Source organism: Kryptolebias marmoratus, linkage group LG8 (genome assembly GCF_001649575.2).
Source record: "Kryptolebias marmoratus isolate JLee-2015 linkage group LG8, ASM164957v2, whole genome shotgun sequence".
In the NCBI taxonomy this organism is placed as follows: domain Eukaryota; kingdom Metazoa; phylum Chordata; class Actinopteri; order Cyprinodontiformes; family Rivulidae; genus Kryptolebias; species Kryptolebias marmoratus.
Genome location: NC_051437.1, coordinates 22,423,056 through 22,436,420, shown reverse-complemented (window position 1 = coordinate 22,436,420; position 13,365 = coordinate 22,423,056). Strand labels below are relative to the sequence as shown.

Below are 13,365 nucleotides of genomic sequence, written 5' to 3'. Positions count from 1 at the left end.
AAATAAACATTTGAAATATATGAGTTTGAATGTAATGTATGAATATAATATACAAGTTTCACTTTTTAAATGGAATTACTGAAATCAATCTACTTTTTCATGATATTCTAATTTTATGACCAGCACCTGTATATCTGTTTGTGGCAGTTATGAACCATAAATGCTGATTAATAACAAACCCAGTGTTAGAAAATACGTTATGGACTCTGACCACACACACTGTACGTAGATTCACATTTATGCAAACTATACACTTTATAAAGATAAATGCTAAAAAGGTCTTGGCACGCTAACCAATATCCAGAACCAGCATAACAAAAGGCATGACCTTGGAAAAAATGCCTCATCAGGATATGATAAGGCAGATTGTGCTTGGTGGTTTAAAAAACCACAGTGGCAACAAAAACAGATGTTAAAATTGCAAATGCACTGTAAATTATTAGCATCAACATTGTAATATTAACAATACAGTGTTCATTATGTTGTAGGTCAAATTCATATTCATTGGAAACCTAAATTGTTCTTATATCCGATGACTTATCTTACAAACATTCCCAGTTCAGAACTTTAAATTTATTACAAAAGATGGAGTTAGTGGTGAGCAAGTTACTAGAGTGTCTGTAGTCTAAGCAAGGTTAGCAAGAAAATGGAAAGTTTAACGGCAAAATCAATGTTTAGTTGTGAAGCTAAACAAACTAAAGTGGAGATCCAGTTTATTCATAGAAGTAACAACAGAACCTAAAAGACTAAAAGCCCCTCTCCAAAGTTACTGATCCTACCATTTAAGTTTCAGCGGGTTTGTTTGGAGTTCTGGAGACAAAAACCTGGAAAAGACAGGTTATCCATTAAGACATGTCCATCATGAACCTTCCTCATTTTCACATATTTAAAAAGGTTTGTTTTCAGCTCCTCACTCAGAGGGGAGCAGTAACCATGGTATTTAAGTAGCAGGTACAAAGAAGTTTTAAATTTTATTTTATTGCCTTAAAAGTAGTTTTATAGCAATAATGTGGAAAAAAAAAAAAACCTCAAGTTGTTTATCTTTATTAGTCCCAATGAACAGTAAAGTCATTCTATTCTTCTCTCTGTTGTTCCTAGAATATCCTTTCAGTAATGAATATTGTTTCATGTCTAATGCACAGCACTGAGATAATAAGCAGAAATTAAACTTGGTTATAGTTGCTGTTTAAACATTTCCTGGAAGCAGCCTCTGCTTTGTACAGGATGTTTATCCTGTGTTTTATTTAATCAACATTTGTTAAAGCCAAGTTCTGTATTAACTATGGATTTGTTGGAAGAATGGAAGCATATTTTATCAAACACACTTGGATTAATTGCTGACCCAGACGTTAAATCAATTACAGGAACAAAGCTTGTTGGTATGCATGAATACCTCTACACTTGTTAGGTCTTTGGCAGCTCTACCGGTTCTGTTTAGCTCGAGGCATCGAAACAGGGCCTGTACCTGCAGTTCTGAGTACCTGAGCACTGAATTACTTGCAGAGAAAATCACTATGGCTTTGAAACAGTAACAGTGTCCAAACAATATCTGTGTGATTTTAAATGGGGAATTTCAACAGCTTGAAGCTCGGTTCTCTTTCAGAAAACAAAAAGTTCAAAAACCTTCTCAGAAATGTGTTACTAGCTACAAATGTCTAATTATATGTAATGCAACTTTACTAATGTACGATAACTAGTTTACTTATATCTTTACTTATTTTTAGTATTTGACTTTGTGATTGTGATTTGTTGTACTTCTTTCTGTTTGGCTCCAGGAGCTCATTTTGAAAATAAAAAATGAGTCCGATCATGTTTGGATTTTACTGCTTTTTCAGTTTTGCACCCATTAAACAATATTCTGTTCTCTTCTGCAGGAATATGACTTTTCATGCTTTTATCTGTATCTGGTTCTTACTGTATCATTCTTTACATTTGAAGACAATGGTACATTTTCTGAACTTTTTCTTGCCCACTCGGTTTATTTGTCTTCTTAGGTCTTTTGTTGTTACTCTGTCAGCTCCGTACCTTTTTCTCTTGTTGCTTTCATCGACGGCGTCACTGAAGCTGCCTTTCTTCAGTACTGATGTTACTTTAAAGGTCTTGTTCAATAGTCTGTTTCTAACTGAGGAGGTTTCCTAACAAAGTAAAACATTTAGTTTCTCCTTTATGTCTCTTTTTGACGTCTCCCTCTTTCATTTTTGTAAACCCAATCTATTCATAACAGCCCAAATTGATGAGAACTTCAGAACAATCGCAAAGCTGTGCTAAATGTTACGACAGTGATGTTAATTTTGGTTCTTTTCTCTTCTTCTCTGCAGCTCCGCCACCCAGCAGATTCAGCAGGAGAGTGTCAGGTAAGAAGAGTGGGTGTGATTTTTACTTGTGTGGGTCTGTGCTTGTCTGTTTGTGTGCTTCTGTGCATTTGATGTCATGTCCCTCAAGTGTAATCCACACTGGGTGTGTAGTTGCGTACATCACTGCCTCACTGGCTTTCCCGCGTTTTATTGGTGCGTTTCTGTGTGTTGTGCAACTATTGAGGATAAGTGGTAGTTTTACTGACAATGTTTAGGCAATGTTTAGATAATGAATATTTGTGCAATATTAAGAAGCTCCACTCTGATGGAGTGTTTGGTGTTTTGTGCACTGGCATTGTCTGTTTTTCTGCGTTGGTGTCTGTGGTCTGTGTGAACAGCACGCTTGTTTTCTCACGCTCTGTTGTAGCCATCTAGTGTTTACATATGAGTGATTGAATGACGCCAGCCGTCACAGAGCGCTGCACTTTGATTAGGCTCTGGGTGTGTCAGCTGATGTTTATCTTTTTTGTCGTCATTTCACCAGCTGTCCTTACCACAACCTCATTATGATGTATATTATTATATTAACCCTTCAGCTTGTGTAGTAAAGTCTTAATTACGAAGGCAAATGTTTTGTGGTCCACAGACCTTAGTTGTTGTAATATTATAAGATGTATTGACCTTTTTTTAAGTGAAGAAATATTGTAATAATTCAACTAAAAGACTGAACATCACTGAAAATGCCCATCATATTTCTTAAAGGGTATCACTAAGGGTTTTTGTCATTATACTGTTATTGTTTGTATGTTCTCCAAAACTCCCCTCTTCGTGTGTTTTATGTGACTGTTTTCTCAGGGACCTAAATTAGATTTTCTCCCAAAGGAAAAATTTATTTAAAGCTATTGAACAAACAAGAAGTTTTTTGTAATGTGCTATAATTTTAAGGACTAATTCAGTTCTTTGTTTTACTCAGTATTGGTCTGATAAATATTGAAATGAAAGGAACATGAGATCAAAATGGCATACTTAAAGTACAGCCGCTCATAGCAAAAACAAAAAAAATTCAACAGTATCTGGTAAATTCACATTTTATATTTGAAACCTTTAAATATACGCTGCAGATACAACCTAACAAATGCCTTAAAAAAATTACCACATAATTAGATTGCAGAAATTAAATAAGTGAATTATTTTCATTATATTATTACATCTCCCTTCTTCCTCAGAATGAGACTCTTTAGTGCTCCTCTGGTGGCAGTATTTCAGACTCTTCTAAAAGCTGGAGGCTCACTGCTGATTTTTAGTTGTTTGCAGCTCATTTAATCAGGAAGGAAGAAAGCTACACAGATGCACCCGCTTTTGGTGCCTTTCTTCAGCTGCAAAACAAGGAGCCCCACCACAGTGGCCCCCGTGCCACAGGAAGAAGGATTGTGCAGTCCACAGGTGATATCTCCTGTGTGAGCAGAGAGGCAGTTTTATTTCTGTCAAACATAAAAGCCCAGTCTAATGGGAGCTTCTGCTGTTCCACACATTAGATGGGGGGGAAAAAACAAAACAAAAACTAAATCTGAAATTCTACATTCTCTTTTTATATCCCTCCAGTTCTTTGCTAATTTCTCAGTTTGTGAATTAAGTTTAGGAAAAAAATCCAATCATCAGTAAAACTAAGTGAATTACGTTAATGTCAGACTTTAGATTATTTAAAATATTTTTTTCTAAATCCCTTATTAGACAATTTGCATTTCTTGGTATAGGATGTTTAGCATCTTGCAAAGACAAATCACACCATTGAAGCTGAAATGAAAAATCATGTAGCCCTTATACCAGGTGCACACCACTGGTGTTAATCTTACTGGCATTTTAGTTATTTTCTAGTAAAAAAAACAAAGTATAGGCTACTATACTAAAAAATATACTATATCACTGTACTGTACTTACTATTATCACAAAATTGTTCAGTAATCAAATACTTTGTAACTGAAGTTGAACGGGCTCCTAATTTTCAGTAAATCTCGTAATCACAATGAATATATTTCTATTAAACTTCAGTCGATGAACAAAAAAACATTAGTTTGAGGAGGTTTTTGTCTTTTCAAAAAGCCTTGGGTGACAATAGGAGGATGGAAACTTTTGCGACTCACATTGTGATTCACCAGCTGTTTCCAGTCTGAGTTGACACAAAGTAAACTCACGACTGACCAGCGTGTTCCCAGATGTGTCAAAGTATCACAGATGTTCCCAGAGCTGAAAGTAAAGTTCTCCTCTCTTTTGTCCACCAGCTACAGTACTACGTGCTGATATTCGCTGTAAGGCGTATTGTTCCACTTTCTGTTTTGCCTGCTGGTACCTGGAGTTATTTGTTTGCTCCCAGAATTTTTTGATTTACTGGCTTTATCTTACTTTTGTAACCCTAACTATAGATCATCCAAAATCAGGATAAATTGGCTCTAAGAGCATGCAAAAGCTAATTTTGTTGAGCTTAAGTCAAGACATGTAAGTGATTTGTCTTAAATCATTCTTTTTTAAAACCAGAAAAGAAATGTTAATTTAATAAACGGGGTGGTTGGTGAGGAGAAGCTGGAAAAGTCCAGACAAGTCAGCCTGTCTTTCACTGCTCGTATTCACCTTTATTTAAGCCATAAGATTAAAAATTAAATCATGCTGTCTAGCTTTTTAAAGTAGAAATGCATTGTATGCATCTGATCCAGGTGATTCTTCAATCAGTCTAAGATGAACATAGTCGTTTAAGCTAAATTTAGACATAAAGCCTGCACAACTCCTAACAGCTTGTTGCATTAAATTCTGTGCACAGAAGACAGACATTTAATTTCTTCTCATACTGTGCCATTCATAATCAAAATGTTGTGAAGTTTAGAGTTTTAGGCTATTAATGCTAGCATAGAGTGATTTGAAGAGACTGTGTATTAAATTTATGTTCCACTGTAAGCAGTGCAAATATTTTATCTAGATGGGGAGTAGCCATGCTCATACAAATTGATGAAAAACAACAGATAAAGTCTGGGAGTCCACTTCCTCTCTAACTCCTGGCTTTTTTGATGCTTTATGATTTATTTGCGGACATAAAGTGTGTACTACAAATAATAAAGTTTATTTATAGAAAAGCCAATGCTGGAAAAAAATACTGTTTTTTTATGCTAATCTTCCAGTCAGTAAAATAATATGCCAGAAATAAAACTGACAGTAATTTAGAGACAAAATATGTCCCAAAACTAATAATTTTTCGAAGAGCCAACACTTTTTCCTCTACAGGGATAGTTGGTTTTCATCAAAACAGATGAAAATAATTGTTTTCCTACAATGAAGCTGTTCAAACCAAAAGACTTGCACTTTTTGTGTTAGAAGCCTTTAAATGACCAACTGTTGGACACCTAAACAAACTGAGAGCAGGATTTAAAAAACAAAAAACAAAACAGGAAGTGACTTTGTTTTTTTCTTCTTTATAATAGGCTCATTTTTCAGCCCAGAAACATAAATGTCACATCAATGTTTTAAGGAAAGCTTTGCATTTCTCAGAGTAACAATACTGTCATCAAGAGTTACAGTCTTTACTCAATTAGCTATTAATGTCACCATGGCGACCTTCACTTACGCTCAAAACACTCAGTTGCTGTTGTTGCTAAATGCACATTTATATGCTGAACTGAACCTAACCTAAACCTTTTAGCAGGTAGTTGGAGACAAAGGGTGTGCAATCCCACTTCATTTTATCCTAAGAAACACTTTGTCTAATTTAAAGTGAGCCTTAATGTACTTTTTAACAATTCAAACATTCCCAACAAATGGTAAATTAGGTATACAAATCAGTAGCACAGGAGGATACTCCTTTATAGTTTTGTCATGCATGTTGAAATACTATAAATGGGTGGGGTTTTTTTTTTAGAATTTGTGATTTTTTTACTATAGTCATTTACAGTACTGCACAAAACCTTTAAACTAATTGTAAATGTTTTTATGTTTTTCTTCCAAAAAGACAAAAAAGAGAGAAAAGTATAATGCCACCAAAACACCTTTGATCAGTCAGGGGTATCTTGTGGTGTCGGATATCTGGACATTAGCTCTGTATTTTTAGTGTTTAATGTCAAAAGATCTTTGTGAATTCCCTACAGATTCCCTCTGACCGAATGAAACTCCCACCTGAGAAGTTTGGAAGCCAGATAAACATCTAGAAATCTTTGTTGTATTTTTTTCAGCTCGTCTGTATTAGTTGGTATGGTCCACTGCTGTTCTGCTGAGGTCAGGCTCTAACCAGAAGAAAGTGCTTTAGCCATGTACAGGGTGTGTTTGAGTGTGTTAAACATTTTTATGTTTGTGTTACAAGTCAAAATAACTTAATTATTGAGAGAAACTAACAAACTAGAACAGTAAAAGCCATAAATGTGGGATTAAACGGTAAAAGAAAGTAAAACTGAATTATTTGTGGTGATGGGTTTGGTTTTTTTGTACAAGGCTAATAAAATGTTTCCGTGTCTCCAGTAGCATTGTGTTTACATTCAGCGTGCTGCACACACTCACAGGGCTGAAGTTACACCCAGTAACTACAAGTAAAAGTTCTGTGAACGACTCCAGCGTATGAGGATATCATTACATTACGTCTCTCAGCCTGTGTTGGACCACACCTTCTGATAAGGACCACAACAAGTGAGAAGGAGGCAGCTGCTGCACAGACTCTGACGTTGAGCCTCTCACTTTTAGAGCCCAAATGTGCAAAGAGTCAGCCAGTAAACCAAGGGTTATTTATATCAGCAGTGCTGGAAACATAATACCTGGCAGCACACGCAATGCAAGAGTGAACAGAATTTTCTTGATCTTTTATTAAGTCACATTTTTACAACTTCGGCCTCTCGTATGGAGGTTCGGGACTGTCAGCTCAGTCTAGCAGGTAAAGAGAGACGTGATGAATCATCTTCGTCACAGGCCAGTTACACAAGAAGTGTTTGGAAGTGCACGCAGCTTTCACTGCTTGCAGAAATCTATTTGCTTCTAATAAAGTTTCCACATGAGTGACTGTGAAGCAGCATAAACAGCAAGAACTATGCCACTACAAATTTCCACAGCAAATCAAGGTCGCGGAGCGGCCTGCACAGTCACAATAAATTTACAATGATGACACGATCATGCGGAAATGTTAGAAAGGTTATAAATCAGCAGCAGGTGTGTTTGTTCGTGCTTTAGATGTTGGGAAACAGGAACTCTGGCTAGAATGGCAACACATAGGTTTGCAAAAAGAATCAGATTAGCAGGTTTGCAGATGCCCTGCCATGGTAATAAGCATATGGCCGTCTCAGTGCTGCAGGGTACGTCAGGTTTTTACAGTTCAGTCACAAATGAAGTTATTTTTCTCCGAGTTGTTGTCGACCACAGGCTGTAGGATACAGTGTAATACCATTTCTGCTTGTTTCTCTATGTTCTTTGTAAGAATAAAAATTCATGCTTATAAATTCTGCATTATAAAGTCTTTTGACAGGAGGTTGGATGTCAGCTGAACCTTTTACCCACTGAAGAAAAAAAGCCATCAGTTATATGATGACTTGGATTTTTGTTTAGCGTGAATAACTTTATTGATTGCTATAATTTTCTCCTTAAATCCACAATGATGTTATATAATGTGCTGCAGCGACATGAGGCCCCAAGTCATCAGAAATGTATCGACAAATCCTGGAAAAGCATTTATTCAAGAGGTTTAGAACATAATAGTTGTATTCATGACAAAAGATTGTTTCATGAAAAGTTTCATTTCCTGCCATCTGTTTAGTTTTCAAGCAGAAACGAAAAATCTTTAGGAGAGTTTGTGGACATATGCACCCTTTACACAGTTTACATTTAAAATGTTTTACTGAAAACTGCTCTGAAGTAACACATTTCATATTTCCATGTTGCAAGTTAACTAAGGTTTATAGATTCAGGTAGTTTTTAATTATATTGTTTTAGTGGCAGGTGGATGTCTTGACAGCGTTTATAATGCAAACCATTCAGTCTTGGATTTATTTGATCTAAAATGTACAAACCAGTGAAGATCACATATCACTGAATGTTTCTACTGCACTAAAAGCCTTTAAAACTTGGTTTAAGTTTGATTCTCGTTTGCAGTTAACGACAGCATCTTTGGCAGACCACTTGGACTCATATTTTGACTGCATTTTTATTTGGTCTATTGATTTTTACCACATGATGAAGCTGAACAAAAGGAGCTGACACACTGAGACTCGAGAGGTCACACTGCAGCAAACATCAATGGTGTGATTCCTGAGAGAAAAGATGTTACTTGGAGTCTTCGGCGTGTTTTGTTTAAATGTCATGTGAGAAGTGGAGTGCGTCTGCAGAGTTAAGGAAACACAGATACATAGTGACAATTTGAAACAACCTTGTCAGTGTTTGTCTCCTAGTGTGGCAAAACATGTTAGAGTGCATGTGTCATTTCCTCCTCTGGGCTCCTCCAGCGTGTCTGCTTGTCCTGCAGGCCATCGACTCATTCTGTTGTTCAATATCTTCTCTTTGTATCGATGTTAGCTTTTCTTCAACTGTTTGACCAGAATGTATTAGAAGCAATACCTTTGCTTAGATTAAGACAGTTCAGTTACAGTGACAACTCTTAGTCTATTCTTACTTGGTGTAATTGCAGCATAATCACACAGGATCTGTCCGTGTGTAAATCTGATTTAAATGTCTTTCCATCAGTGTGTGCAGAGGCATTCAATCCAGACGAGGATGATGAAGACACTGAGCCCAGAGTGGTTCACCCAAAAACAGACGAACAGCGCTGCAGACTGCAGGAGGCCTGCCGAGACATCCTTCTCTTCAAAACACTAGACCAAGTACGATTAACCATAAAATATAGAGAAATTCACATCTGTCGCAGCAAACTGTGCAGATAGATGGCTAAACTGTGTGCACACACAAAAATCAAAAAGTAAAGATATCTTTTTCAAATAAATTCCCAATTTCTGCCTGCTGGTAAGATAACTGTTGCAGCTGGCTGAATGTGTTTTCAGTTTATGATATTCTACAGTTAGGGCATAAAAACACCACTCTACAACCCCTGGCAAAAAGTATGGAATCACCAGTCTTGGATGAGCACTCATTCAGACATTTCATGCTGTAAAACAAACTCAGATCAAAAACATGATACAATAATAAGGTCATTCCAAAGTGCAACTTGTTGGCTTTCAGGAACACTCAAAGAAATGAAGAAAAAACATTGTGGAAGTCAGTAAATGATACTTTTATTGACCAAACACAGGGAAATAAATATGGAATCACTCGATTCTGAGGACTGGTGAACAAATCAGACGTATCTTTGATACCGATTGTTAGAAGGATTAACTGTCAATGTTTCTAAATATCTGCTGTCTGTTCTCGGCCCGTTAGTCAGCAGCTCAGAACATCACATCCAGAATACCATGGAGGAGAAGGTGAAGGACGTAATCATGGAGACGATGAAACTATGGACTCTCTTGACGTCACATCACTCTTTACCTGCGTTCCTGTTGCTGAAGCTGTGGAGAGGGTCTGCTTAAGGTTAAAATCAGACACCAACTCCTGAAACTGTGCCTACAGTTAACCTACTTCACATATGGGGGGCGATAGTATAGACAGAAACATGGGTGTGCTGAGGGGTCCAGTTTCTCCTGTTGTTGCAAACCTGCACATGGAGGATGTAGAAAAGAGAGCCTTGGTCTCCTTCTCAGGGAAACCACCAAGCCATTGGTTCAGGTATGTTGATGACACCTGTACAGTACTTACAGTTGGACTCCCATCACCCTCTGGAGCACAAGTTAAGAGTCATTAGAACTTTGTACCACAGGGCAGACAGCATTCCCACTAACTCAGGAGCCAAGGAGAAATCCCACACAAGATGGGCCCTGGAGCCATGTGGATATCCTAACTGGGCCTTCCTGAAAGCAGATAAATTCAAACAGGACTCCAGCCAGCGACTGGGTGAAAAAGAGGACCTTTAACCCAGACCCAGACCAGGGGTCATTCTGTCTGTTCTGGGAGTTTCAAAGAAGCTGAGACATTTATTTTCTAAACATGACGTCCCAATGGCTTTCAAAACCCAAGATACACTCAGCAAAGACTGGTTCATCCAAAGATCCGGTCCCCTGGCACAAACAGAGGAACACTGTGTCTGCTGTTCAGAGCCAGGAGGACTTTGATCATCAGGGCCCTAACGATCGGTCGTTAGGCTGATGGTCCTCTTCTGCAGGTGAACAACTAGTTTTAGGTTTTACACCCAGCTGAACCAACTGATGCCGCTTCTGTTTCCTGTTTCCTGTTCAGAGTACAGTCGGTTCGAGNATGCTTCTTGCTACTCCACGTCGTCCAGCAGCCCTTCAAAGTGTCATGACTGCAGGTGTTTTTAACTGCAGACTAACGGGCACATCTAATCTGGGACAGGTGTCCATTTAGGGAAAGAAAATAGACTGGGTGTGTCCTTATTTTCTACCTCCAATTTGAGTGATTCCATACTTTTTTCCTCAGAATCGAGTGATTCCATATTTATTTCCCTGTGTTTGGTCAATAAAAGTATCATTTACTGACTTCCACAATGTTTTTTCTTCATTTCTTTGAGTGTTCCTGAAAGCCAACAAGTTGCATCTTGGAATGACCTTATTATTGTATCATGATTTTGATCTGAGTTTGTTTTACAGCATGAAATGTCTGAATGAGTGCTCATCCAAGACTGGTGATTCCATACTTTTTGCCAGGGGTTGTAGGATAGGTCACATAAAAATAAATGCATTTTATTGCTAAAACCAATTTTAAATATCTTAATTTTTATGGCTCCATAAAGGGCTTCTTTCAGCTTCATCTGCAGTAATCCTATTGACTAGAACTCCAGATGTCAGTGTAGCTGCTCTTATTGAGTTTTCATAATACTATGTGCTTGATTTCTATTTTCCAGTAAAACTGCTCTTTTGTAATTTTCCTGTTTGGCTCACAAGTTATTTTCCTGAAAGCAAATGTAATCTCTCCAACCATTACAATGGATTTTATTGTTGTTGTTTTGGCCTTAAATATGTGTTTTATATTTATTTAACATTTTTAAGTCATTTTCTATCCCAGAGCTAGCAACAACACTTGGGATTATATATATTTCCGAATATTATTAGAGACTCTGTCTTGGGAAGCTGAAAATGTAGCCTCTTCTCTTTGTGGGCTTTGTCATAAATAAAATTTCATCTTGTCCATATCCAGGAAAAACATTCACACAGTTTAAACATTTGAAGTTGTTTTTACTATTACTCCTCAGTTGTGTTCTTCATGTGTGTGATATTTTCTTGTTTCTCCTCCAGGAGCAGTTCTCACAGGTGCTGGACGCTATGTTTGAGTTAAAGGTTCAGCCCCAGGAGCACGTCATTGACCAGGGAGACGATGGAGACAACTTTTATGTTATAGAGAGGTATGAGGTACAGTTGTTGGCTCGTTAAAGTTGACTCTGTTTATTTATTCATATACTGTCTGTTTGACTTAGGGAGCTTGAATGTTAGATAACCATGGTTTACAGCCCAATTGAGTCAAAAAAACAATAACAAAAGACTCATATATTCATGAATCATATATTTACTTTATGCTTTATTATGCTCAGTAAATAGGTGGATTAGAATGGCTTTATTTAATGCAGTAATGTGGTATTGTGTTCCTACTGTGTCCTAGTTTATGGTTTTACCACAGCAGTTTGGTCTTTTGTGTGTTAACTTATTTTTTTTTTTTACATTTGTCGTGGAGTTGAGTTAAATTAAACTCAGCTTTTGCTTTTATTTCAATTGTCACAATGTTTAAGTGTCTTTTTGCCTAAATTGCAGTTTAAAAAACAGGATTATTGTATTCCAATTTAATTAAACACAACCATACTTTACAATCTTCTGGGCAAATATTACTTATTGCTCATGGTAATTAAAATGTGCTTTTACTTTTTAAGATAATATCGAACTGTAGACCTTGTGCCTTTGTAGTTGGTCTTTATATCTATGCAGACAAAGCCCTGCAGGCTGTTTGTGTAATTTTCCTGCTGAATTACATGTGAAAACACATGGTGTGTACACAGCTTTTCACATTGCAGGTATTGTTGATAGAGTTGGAATACATCATTAAAATGAAGGAACAAGAAACTCGTCCTCATTGACATTTAAATGTGAAAACAAAACACTTTTTGAATCAAAAATATTAGCATTCTCTCTGAGTGTGCAGTTGTGACAGCTGCTTGAGTGTAGAGTTCACCAGTTTTAAATTGCTGCAGCTTCAATTAGTTATAATCACAACATAACATCAAGTTATAGATTTTATTTAGGTTGTATTTACTTTTCTCAAAAATGTGTTTGAAAAGGTTTGATTTCTGCCATGTGAAAGAGAATCGATTTGTTGCCGGTGCTTGTCTGGTCATTGTTTGGCCCACATTCATTCCTAATCTGACAAATCAGTTCAGTCGATTGTCTCAGTTCCTCTTAGGCACCATCTTTCAATGTGCTGCTCCTACTCCCTGTATAAAATGTGCACTGATGCCACGCCTGCCTGATTATGTACGGTCTCTGGGTTTTCTGTGCTCCTTAGAAAGGCATAAGTGGAAGCTAATGACTTTAGCAGGTTAGACTGTGAACATGGACACAGTGTTGCAGGAATCATCAAAAGACAAAAACAGAATACACGTAGTTTGAGTGGTTTTTGTTTCATATTTTCACTTTGTCATTGAGCCGTATTTACGTACATGTATCTCCTCCACACTTCATCGTGTGTCCTAACTTTATGCCCTGACCTTTGGGCAGCTTTAGTCATCAGGACTCGTCAGTTGATGTTAAACTGAGGATCTTGTCTTACCTGTGTCTGGCAGCATTTCAATAAAAAGAAAACCAGTCCTGCTCTAAGGCCTATGATACGGGAAATAATTGAAAACTCCACAAACCCTGAGGCAGAAGAATTTGTTACATAATTACAGAGGGCATTCACACCATGAAACGGATCCTTGTTGGGAAATAAGAAAACTACACAGTTGGCTTTCTAGATTCCAGTTTTGAAACTAATAAATCATTCATGCTTTTCTGAATCAGTTGAAACA

General features: G+C 37.1%; 1 protein-coding gene across 2 annotated transcripts in view; it reads left to right on the top strand.

Moving 5' to 3' along the window:
* prkar2aa (protein kinase, cAMP-dependent, regulatory, type II, alpha A) overlaps positions 1-13,365 on the top strand; it is a 41,813-nt gene that overhangs the window by 22,835 nt on the left and 5,613 nt on the right. For both annotated transcript variants that reach the window (XM_017411353.3, XM_025004878.2), the window contains exons 3-5: positions 2,319-2,354; positions 8,991-9,127; positions 11,609-11,715. In XM_017411353.3, coding sequence (XP_017266842.1) covers positions 2,319-2,354; positions 8,991-9,127; positions 11,609-11,715 — 280 coding nt within the window. The remainder of the gene's footprint in view (positions 1-2,318; positions 2,355-8,990; positions 9,128-11,608; positions 11,716-13,365) is intronic.